This window comes from Drosophila santomea, chromosome 3R (genome assembly GCF_016746245.2).
Source record: "Drosophila santomea strain STO CAGO 1482 chromosome 3R, Prin_Dsan_1.1, whole genome shotgun sequence".
Classification (NCBI taxonomy): domain Eukaryota; kingdom Metazoa; phylum Arthropoda; class Insecta; order Diptera; family Drosophilidae; genus Drosophila; species Drosophila santomea.
This window is the reverse complement of record NC_053019.2, coordinates 4732683-4742663: the sequence shown is the minus strand read 5'-3', so window position 1 is coordinate 4742663 and position 9981 is coordinate 4732683. Positions and strand designations below refer to the sequence as shown.

General features: G+C 46.2%; 5 protein-coding genes across 5 annotated transcripts; 3 read left to right on the top strand and 2 right to left on the bottom strand.

Annotated features, from left to right (window-relative positions):
- The first annotated feature begins 425 nt into the window (after window positions 1-425).
- Window positions 426-2202, top strand: LOC120454435 (endoribonuclease ZC3H12A). Its single transcript, XM_039639731.2, has one exon. The coding sequence runs from the start codon at window positions 580-582 to the stop codon at window positions 2200-2202; it is 1623 nt and encodes a 540-aa protein (XP_039495665.1). The 5' UTR covers window positions 426-579.
- LOC120454436 (zinc finger protein interacting with ribonucleoprotein K) lies at window positions 2167-4715 on the bottom strand. The gene is made up of 5 exons (XM_039639732.2): window positions 4402-4715; window positions 3346-4346; window positions 3049-3183; window positions 2881-2991; window positions 2167-2449 (listed from the first exon to the last, which is right to left on the bottom strand). Exons 1-5 carry the CDS (start codon window positions 4570-4572, stop codon window positions 2302-2304), a joined length of 1566 nt encoding a protein of 521 aa, XP_039495666.1. The 5' UTR covers window positions 4573-4715; the 3' UTR covers window positions 2167-2301.
- A 265-nt stretch (window positions 4716-4980) lies between these two features.
- On the top strand, window positions 4981-6862 carry LOC120454438 (zinc finger protein 37A). The gene is made up of 6 exons (XM_039639733.2): window positions 4981-5070; window positions 5169-5323; window positions 5382-6160; window positions 6220-6354; window positions 6416-6526; window positions 6585-6862. The coding sequence occupies exons 2-6, from the start codon at window positions 5177-5179 to the stop codon at window positions 6736-6738; spliced, it is 1326 nt and encodes a 441-aa protein (XP_039495667.1). The 5' UTR covers window positions 4981-5070; window positions 5169-5176; the 3' UTR covers window positions 6739-6862.
- Window positions 6856-8421, bottom strand: LOC120454440 (zinc finger protein 544). Its single transcript, XM_039639735.1, has 4 exons — window positions 8200-8421; window positions 7639-8141; window positions 7441-7575; window positions 6856-7248 (listed from the first exon to the last, which is right to left on the bottom strand). The coding sequence occupies exons 1-4, from the start codon at window positions 8323-8325 to the stop codon at window positions 7041-7043; spliced, it is 972 nt and encodes a 323-aa protein (XP_039495669.1). The 5' UTR covers window positions 8326-8421; the 3' UTR covers window positions 6856-7040.
- An 88-nt stretch (window positions 8422-8509) lies between these two features.
- LOC120454439 (zinc finger protein 771) lies at window positions 8510-9904 on the top strand. The gene is made up of 5 exons (XM_039639734.2): window positions 8510-8662; window positions 8724-9208; window positions 9269-9403; window positions 9491-9601; window positions 9661-9904. Exons 1-5 carry the CDS (start codon window positions 8513-8515, stop codon window positions 9797-9799), a joined length of 1020 nt encoding a protein of 339 aa, XP_039495668.1. The 5' UTR covers window positions 8510-8512; the 3' UTR covers window positions 9800-9904.
- Window positions 9905-9981: the final 77 nt, after the last annotated feature.

Here is a 9981-nt window from a genome sequence, read left to right as displayed (position 1 = left end):
ATTCAATTGATTTTATAAGAAAAAAAAATAAATAGTAAGTAATGATTAAAAAAATAATGTAGGTTTTTTGTATACTTTCTTTCATTCATAACTAAATCAAAATTTAAGTTTTGACGAAACATTATTAATATAAATTAATAAGATATAAATACATATGTTACTTCGCTCGTGTCTTTTACGTGAAATGTCAAATATGAAAAAAAAGGCTCCTTTAATAATAAGATAAGATTAAGGCATAATGTTTTCAAGAACCAAAAATGTTTCGTGGACATTTATAATCCAGAATAAGCGGAAGATGAATCCGTAAATCCGAAAATCCGTTTCCTGTTCTCCCAAACTAGCGATGAAACAATTTTAAAGCGTTTAGCTCAGCTACTATCGATACCAAAGCGTAATTGGTGTTTCGCGAATCGAAATGTTCGATAAAAGATCGATTACATCGCGAAAGGGCAACCCAGCTCTAGTCTGTAAATGTAAATAGACGGAACTTGCTGCAGAGGACAGCTAAAACGCAACGAATTGGGCTACACAAAGAGCAGGTGCGAGCAGCCGAGGGATAGCCAGCCGCTGGTCAGTTAGATGCGCATCAAAATGGATTGCGAAGTGCAGGAGCAACACAAACATCAGCCAGGGCAGGAACAGCAAAAACAACAGCAGATACATCAGCAACAACATCACGGCAGCAGCAACAAGTTGCCAGTGAGAAAGCAGGAAAGCTGCTCCGACGACGATGAGAGTCCCAGCCGCACGACGGAGCGGCAGAACCTAGAGTTCGCCAAGAAGCTCGGCTACAGCGAACAGTCCATCCATTCGGCGTTAACGCGCCTTGGCTCGGAAGCCAAGCAGAACGAGCTGCTGGCGGAGCTGATCAAGCTGACGGCCGATGCACCACGACCCGCCCACATTGGCGGGGGCGGAAGCCCATCCAGCATGACTACCACTCTGTCCTCCTCCATCGCCGGTGGCAACATCTCTGGCTTGCGACACATTGTAATCGATGGCAGTAATGTGGCCCTTTCTCACGGCAACAACCTGATATTCTCCTGTCGCGGCATCCGCATCTGTGTGGACTGGTTCCGGCAGCGTGGACATCGCGACATCACCGCTTTTGTGCCCAACTGGCGCAAGGAGATGGCAAACAACAACATAGCCGACCAGGAGCTGCTCTACGAGCTGGAACACGAACGATTCTTGGTGTTCACGCCATCGCGACATCTGGATGGCAAGCGTGTGTCCTGTTACGATGATCGGTTCATACTTAAGCTGGCAGTGGAAACCGACGGCATTGTGGTGTCCAACGACAACTACAGGGATCTGATCCTCGAAAGCAACGAGTTCAGGCGCGTGGTGCAGGAACGCCTGTTGATGTACTCGTTCGTAAATGATATATTCATGCCACCCGATGATCCTCTGGGCAGATCGGGACCAAATCTGGACCTCTTCCTGTGCTCGCAGACGCAACAAAAAATGGCGGATGCGCAGCAATTGTGTCCGTACGGCAAGAAGTGCACCTACGGGCAAAAATGCAAGTTTCGTCATCACAATCAGGGGCCACTGCTGCAGCGCCTACCACTGCAGGCCTCCCACAGTGCACCCCTACACACGAACGGTGGCCAACAGATGATCAGTCTGAGTGGCAACAATAACAATGTTAAAATCAGCTCATTGATTAGCCGGGAGCCCCTGGGGCGCACCAAATCCAATACCATCGAACAGGTGTGCCAGGGCTTTTCCGCTCAAATGGAGCTGTCAGAGGGCTCCGTGGAATCCAACCAGCCCAACCGCCACAAGAAGCTGCAGCGCCAACAACCGCCACCCACCTACCGCCTCCTGGTGCCCACCTACAGTGCGCCCCTCCAGCAGCAACAGCCCCAGGCACAGCAACAGCATCAGCAGTCCAACTCCAACTATCACCACCAGTATCTAACGCGCACGCCATCCGCCCCGGTCACGGATCAGGGACTGGGTTTGCCACTGCCCGCTCACAACTTCGCCCATCTGTCCGCCTCCGATTCGCGCATCAACGAGGAACTGCATGCCTCGCAGCAGCTTCCGCGGGAGGAGCAGCGCCGGTTGCTTCGCTATCATCTGGGCAGCCTGTTCCCGCCGCACCAGGTGCATGCTGTACTGCAGCTTTATCCGGAGGAGACCGACGCCAAGACCATCTGCGCAGCTATTCTTAATTTATTTCCGCATAATTAGGCTAGACTTAAATTTCATCAATATACTTAGATGTGTAATTACACGCGTGTGTCTGTTTAAAGTGTCGCTTTGGGACGACGAGGAGTCCCCGCTCGAAATTTACATCTCCAGGCCAACGATGTTGGCCGTGTCGTAGGGCAGCAGCCCCGTGACGGATTCCCGTGTGGATTGGCCGCGCCTCTCGTGAATTATCCGGTGGTTGCGCAGTTTGTACGCCTGCGGGAAACCCTTGCCGCACACTTCGCAGCTGCAGAGAGAGTAACATGTTTTAAATTGATTACAATTAATTTTCAAGAACTGCGAACTCTTTGATTAATTTATGACTTATTTATAATTTATAATATTTAAATACTCGTCAAGTCTTTCTTTTATTTAACCCTCAGACACCTAATAAACAATCAAATAAACTCAAACCATTAATGATCGTAAAAAAGTAATCTTTTGAAACAGCATAGCTCTTTCAACATAGTTTCCACTGTGAATTGTACATTCTTATAGAATAAAAAGTAAATTTTATATATATATATATAAACGATTTCTATCTCTCTACCAAATCTATTCATTTATACCAAAAAACTTAAACTGCTTTTAAAGCGGTCTGCATACACACGTTATCGAACAGTGAAAGTTCGTACTAGAGAATATGGACTGTATCCGCAGGGGAAAGCGGGAACTTACACGTGCGGCTTCTCTCCCGTATGAATCATTTTGTGGAACTTCAGTGTGTTGGTGTAAGTGAATGTCTTGTGGCAAACGTCGCATTCGTAGGGACGCTCGTTGGTGTGAATTCTGCGGGAGGTAATTATTCAATCAATTCGGGATTGGAATCGGAATTCACCAACTTACCTGTGGTGCTTGTTACGAGTGGACAAGTCGGCGAAGGCTGCCGGGCAATAGCTGCATTTGTACGGCCGATTTCCAGTGTGGGTGTTCATGTGGCGCGCCAATTGCTGAGCCTGGGCGAAACAGTGACCACAGATCCTGAAAAGAAGTTCAGTTTAGAAAGATTTATGGAGAAGACATATTTCCACGATTCATAAGCGACATTAGATTGTTTAATGCATGGTTTTTACTTTATGTTTAAAGTCGCAATAACACACCATAGAACATAGTGACCTCAGTAAAGTCTAATAAGTAACTTACTCGCACTCGTGGGGCTTCACGCCGGAGTGGACCTTGATGTGCTCGGTAAGACGACTCTGGGAGGGATACATGTTGCCGCAGACATCGCAGATGTACTTGAACTCCTTCTTGTCGCCTACAAGGATCTTGTGGCCGCCCTTGGTCTTGATGCCGGAATGCTTGCGCGCCAACACCTCGCCAATGGAGATTCCCTCCTCCGATTTGATGACCATTTGGTTGCCAGCCGCATCATTGTTTCCCCTTCTGACCTTAAGCGGATTGCTGCGTGCAGTTGTCTTGGAGGTTCCTGATTCTACAGCCACCGAAGTCGTCGAAGTAGCAGACCTGCGGGGATTCACTCTCCGCTTAGTGGCATTTCGCGCATTGATGGATGCGCGAACACTTTTTGTGGGAACGAAATCCTCTTCCGTTGAGTTCAGATCGCCATCCGCATCATCCTCGTGAGCACTTTCGGTCAACTGATCGTGTTCGACCTGATCCAAGTATTCGATTTCGGCAGATAATTCGGACAGGGATTGATCGGCCATCTCATGGTCATAGCCCTGCTCGGTGATGAGGTCGCCCTCGTATGTTTCGTACACGTCATAAACCTCCTCGATTATGCCGTCCTCCTCCACTTGCTCGCTTTTCACATGTACAATGCGATCCTTTTCCAGTTCCACAAGGATGCCATCCTCAAGCTCTTCGTGAAAGACACCTCCCTGGGCTTCGGCGGCATCCTCCGCCTCGGCGTATTGGCTTTCGTCCAGATCCAACTCCTCTTCTTCCTCCTCATGTTCTGGCTCCTGCTCAGCCTCATCGGGATCGGGGTCCTGCTCCAGCTTGGTGGCTGGCTCGGCACTTTTCTTCTCGGGTGTTCGCTGCTCCACCTCGACGGGACCAACGAACTGCCGCAAATGGCCGTACGATCTTTGGCAGGTCTCTCTGAACTTGAATGCCATTTTCAGCACCCTGAAGCATTTCTCGCATATCTTGTCCGGGTAATGATCGAACTGTTTGATCTGCCAAGGAAATTGCGTTTTTGAATTGTTTGGATGTACAATGGGACAAACTTACGGGCACTCCGCCGCACTCGCGAATCATGTTGGTCAAATCCTTCTCCGAATCGTCGTTGAAAATGCAGGCCATGGGCTCCTTGGGCTGCTGCAGGCAAACCCGGCAAACGATCCACTTCTGCGTGGTCGCTGGCGCCGCCGCCGGACTCGCATGTGCCGCCGAGTCTCTCATTGTCGCGAAAAGGAGGTGGAACTATTCCAGAAAGCTATTCTCCGCTTTAATATTTCGATTAGCACGCTCGCTGGACGAAGACGACGCCAAAAAAATATAATGTAGTCTGGAGCGAAGTGCACGCGTCGCAAGGCGAATGGCGACCACAGGGTGACCACGGTTCGACAGTGCACACGGTAGGGGTGTTCTGTTCGGTACATGATATATTAAATAAATAATAAATTATGGATTTGGATAAATTAAAATTTTGTATTTGTTAACTTCAATAAAAGAGGAAGGTATTTACAGAACTAAAAATGGGTTTCTTATATTATTAAGTCAAAAGAGTATAAACAACATTATTGCCGTATTGTTGCAAAACATTAATTGACACATTTTTACATTGCTATCTTACAATAGGTGAGGTGATTTATATAATAATTTTGGTAAAAATTACACACAGCTATGTACTCTATACGATCCATGTATGTCGTTCATAACGTTCATTCACCGTATCAGGTAAGGGAACCGCGTCTCGCTGTGAATGGCGAGTGGCCGTGGACGCTTGCATTCAGCTGTTTGAATCTTTTGGAGCAACTGAAGTAATTGTTTTATAGAATTAGCCATGAAAACTGAGTCCAACGAGAAGTGGGTTGTGTGCCGCGTTTGCCTGAACAATCCCAGCGAGGGCGAGGAGCTGCTCCACGAGATATTCAGCGAAACGGCTAGCACGCGCCTGGACCAAATGCTGCACATTTGCGCAGGCATTCCAGTAAGCAAGACACCTGGTTCATTTGTGCATTTTCAAAGACAATTATTTCACAACACAGGTCAGCCTGGATGACAATTTCCCGGACAAGATGTGCAGCAAGTGCGTGCGCTGCCTGCGGCTCTGCTACAAGTTCCGCCTGACCTGCCAGCGATCTCATCAACACATAATGGACATGCTGGTCCGGGAGGCTAGCAACGCCAATGCCGCCGGCGAAGGAGAATTGCTGAACAACTCGGAGGACCTTTCGGTGGAGAGCGTGCTCAAGACTTGGGAGCAGGACGCCAGTCAGCTTGATGGCGGCATGAAAGTGGAGGGCGAGGAGGATTTTGACCAGCCGGAACATCAGCAACAGCAGGTTATTACCTACGTCGTGGAGGATGCCGACGCTGACGATACCAATATGTTCAGTGACCACGATCCCACGCAGCCGGAGCAGACTGAGATCGATAAGGCTGAACCGTATGCTGAATATGAGGAATATGAACTGCTCACCAACGAAAACTCGCCGGAAATCACACATGAAAAAAGCTCCACCGTCACAGATGTTACCACTGAAGAACCGCCCGAAGAAGATGTTACTGAAGACATACTCAGTTCAGACGAAGATTATGTGCCAACTCATACTAAGCCGGAAAAACGCGATCGATCTGGCGGGAAGGCTGTTGCATACTACAAAAATACCTCAGAAGTGGAACCTGTGCAAAAGAAGCTTGGCAGGAAGCCGCGCAATAAGCTGAGCACATACATCTGCGATGTCTGCGGAAATATCTATCCGACTCAGGCGCGTCTCACCGAGCACATGAAATTCCATTCCGGCGTAAAACCACACGAGTGCGAGTAAGTTTAGAGGGTGGATAATATATAATATCTGTGGCTAATAAAAGCTCTTTTTAAAGGATCTGCGGAAGAGGCTTTGTACAAAATCAACAGTTAGTGCGGCACATGAACACGCACACGGGGAATCGTCCTTACAAGTGCAACTACTGTCCAGCTGCCTTCGCCGATCGATCCACCAAAACCAAACATCATAGGTTATCTTAAAGACAAAAAATGACTATGGAAATAAACCAAACTAACTTTAATCCTCTCCAGAATCCACACTAAGGAGCGTCCTTACGAGTGCGACGTTTGCTCTAGAACGTTTACCTACTCGGACAACCTGAAGTTCCACAAGATGATTCACACGGGGGAGAAGCCGCATGTGTAAGTGTTAACATACATTACTGTTCTTTCTACCCTAATGATCGCTATTATCTATCAGTTGTGATCTTTGCGGCAAGGGATTTGTAAAGGCCTACAAAATGCGTTTGCATCGGGGGACGCATGATAGACGTGTCGGCCCCTGGAAAGCTGACGTGGAAATGAGCACCAAAGAAGAAGATGTCAAGGGGGAAACGCCAGGGTTCCTCAGTTAATTCCCCAGAGGATTCTTTTTAGTTTATATGAAAAGTTAAGTCTAAGCATTAAGAAAGCCATTGTTAAGTTCTTCCATTAAGGAAATATATGGACACAGGATATATATTTTTTTTTTCTAATTAACTGTACAATTGTGGTTTTATTTTTCTTACAAACAATTAAAAAATAAAATATGACCAACCCGTTTAACTTACAAAGTTTTATGGCGGTACCCTCTTATAGCATAAAACTTTTACGATAAAATATTGAACCATTTTCAAAGAGAAACATGTGTAATTCGCTCTTTAATGATTTGCTTAAGTCACTGCCATGCTTTCGCCTCTTTCGGCGTTTTGTGTGATTTTTCGTGAGTCTTTTTATGGTGCAGCTGAGAGAAGAACTTCTGGCAGTACTGGCAGCTGAATGGACGCTCGCCCGTATGGGTCTTCAAATGAACCCGGAGAACATTGGAGTAGCCAAAGGACTTGCTGCAGAACTTGCATTTGTACGGTCGTTCGTTGGTGTGAATTCTAAAGTGTAGATAACGTCAAATGTATATATAGGAATAGGCATTACTTAAAGAGTGTCATAACTTTAGAAATATATATTAAAGACATCTTGTATTAATATAAGTATTACATTTAATTGAAGTTGAAGCTAATTAACAGAAATATCTCTCTTTTGTTGAAGCTATGACAGTCCTATAAAATGTTCTTGCTTACCTCTGATGCTTAATGCGTGTGGAGGGATCGGCGAACCTGGAGTCACAGTAGTCACATTTGTAGGGACGATTGCCAGTGTGCGTGTTCATGTGCCTCGCCAGCTGCGGGGTCTGGCGAAAGCGTTTATGGCAGATCCTACAAGGTAAGAAGATTATATGATATAGGATACGATCGGGAAAAATCCCAATTCCTACTTACTCGCACTCATGGGGTTTCTCCGTGCTGTGGACTTTCATGTGGTTATTCAACTTTACCCGCTCGGAATAGACATTGTTGCATATATGGCAGGTAAAGGAAGTAGCCTGTCCGGAGTCCTCATCCTCAAAAGTTTGCGGTTTGGGACTGAGTGAATAGACTGATTCCTCTGGAGCAGAGTTGGCGGGCTCTATGCTGACCAATTCATCGGCACTACCGGCCACATCCTCGCTGCTCTCCAGGGTCACATCGTAGGACTCTAGGTACTCGTACTCGACCTCGCTGTCGGTGCCGGTAGCCTCATTCTTTGAAAGGTCCCTTGATTCACTTTTCTTCTTTGTGGTCTCCTGCTCATCGTAAACAATCTCTATGTTTAGCTCCTGCAGTTTCTGCTCCTTCAGCTCCTTCTCCGTCTGCTGGCAAAGCGATCTGAGTTTGAGGGCCGCTCTGAAAAGCAGTGCGCAGCTAGTGCAGATGCGATTGGGACAGTTGGGACTCTCACTCAACTGTGGATAGGGTTTTGTGAGTTAATATATATCATAACATAGTTATTTAAAAATCCACCTCAACTCCAGTGCACCGTTTAATTTGATCTGGAAAATCCGGCTCCGTGCACATGAGGGACTCGTCCTTCGGCTGCACCAAGCAAATGCGACACTGAAGGTCCTTGTTATTTATGTTGGTATGCATTCTTCTGTTATCGCAAGCACGAATTTCGAAATATTCAATGATTTTGTTTACCGACCAAACAATTAAAATTTGTGCGGCTTCGGGGCGAATGACAATAGATGGCCCGATAAGTATCGATGAATGGCCAAAAAGCAAAGAGGAAGCATAGTTATTCGGATCGTTAATTTTTGTTACTTGTTTGGTTTGAATGGAGATACGGTTGAACATGATGACCCTGTGCAGGACTTGCCTGCAGGATGGCGAAGCCCAAATGGTGTCCATCTTCCAGACAGCGGACGATAAGCTGTCCGGTGGCGTATCCCTCTGCGACAAAATTGAAAGTTTGAGTGGAATTCAGGTGGGATTCATTTGTTTCCTTTGATCTTTCTCATTGAATCCAAGTACTATCTCATCCACAGATAAAAGCAATAGAAGAGGATGCGCTGCCCACGAGAATCTGCCTCAGATGTAAGGCATTCCTAACTCTGGCTCACAAATTCCGACAGATTTGCCAGCGCTCTAATGAATTTCTTAGGGAATACGTGGTAAAGGACGCAGTCGAGCAAGTGGTGGTCAAGGACGTGGTGCAACAGGTGGGTCCTGCAACTCAGCCCATCGAGACTGAGCAGTTCGAATCACTTGAGGAGGAGCTACTTGAAGAGGGAGTTTGGTCCACGGAAGATCCCATCGAGGAAACGCCACCTGAACCAGCGGAAAAGGAGATACCGACGGTTCTGACGGTACAAACGCTTCCTGCTCCTTATCCTGCGCCAGAACCTGCTCCTGCTGTTGCAGTCACTGCTAAATTACATGTGTGCGAGATCTGTGGCAACGGTTATCCCAGGAAGAGCACCCTTGACACCCATATGCGAAGGCACAACGATGAGCGGCCCTACGAGTGCGAGTAAGTTTACTTTCTTCATTCTTGTATATATACACTTCCTTGTCATGTTGGTCGTTTTAGGATCTGTCACAAGAGCTTTCACGTCAACTACCAGCTAAAGCGCCACATCCGCCAGCACACGGGAGCTAAGCCATATACCTGCCAATATTGCCATCGCAGCTTCGCAGATCGCACTTCTCTCGTTAAGCATGAAAGGTAAACCAAATATAATTTTATATTTGAGCAAACCCTATTACTTAACTTCAAATAATATCCTGTTAACTAAATTGTATTCCTCCACAGAACCCATCGAAATGAGCGTCCTTATGCCTGCCACACCTGCGGAAAGAAGTTCACATACGCCAGTGTCCTTAAAATGCATTACAAAACACACACGGGAGAGAAGCCCTACATGTAGGAGGATTTATATTCAGCCTAAATAAGACTTAATAACGATTTTATTATTGCTTCAGATGCCAACTCTGCAACAAAAGCTTCGCTCGCATTCACAATCTCGTGGCACATCTGCAAACCCAACAGCATATAAATGATCCACAACTGACTGGTTATTTGAGTACTTTTAAAGTGGGGAATACTGTAGCTAATGCTTAACAATTGCACAATTTTAAGTAATATAAAATAGGATATTTGATAAGATCGTGAAAGTACCAAACTTTAAACTGTTGATTTTATGATTAAATGTTAAAACTCTGTATATACGAACTTTATTATGTAAATTATTATTTTTATGTAAGCCGCCGGAAAAATATAACCAATTAGGGAACATACTAGAA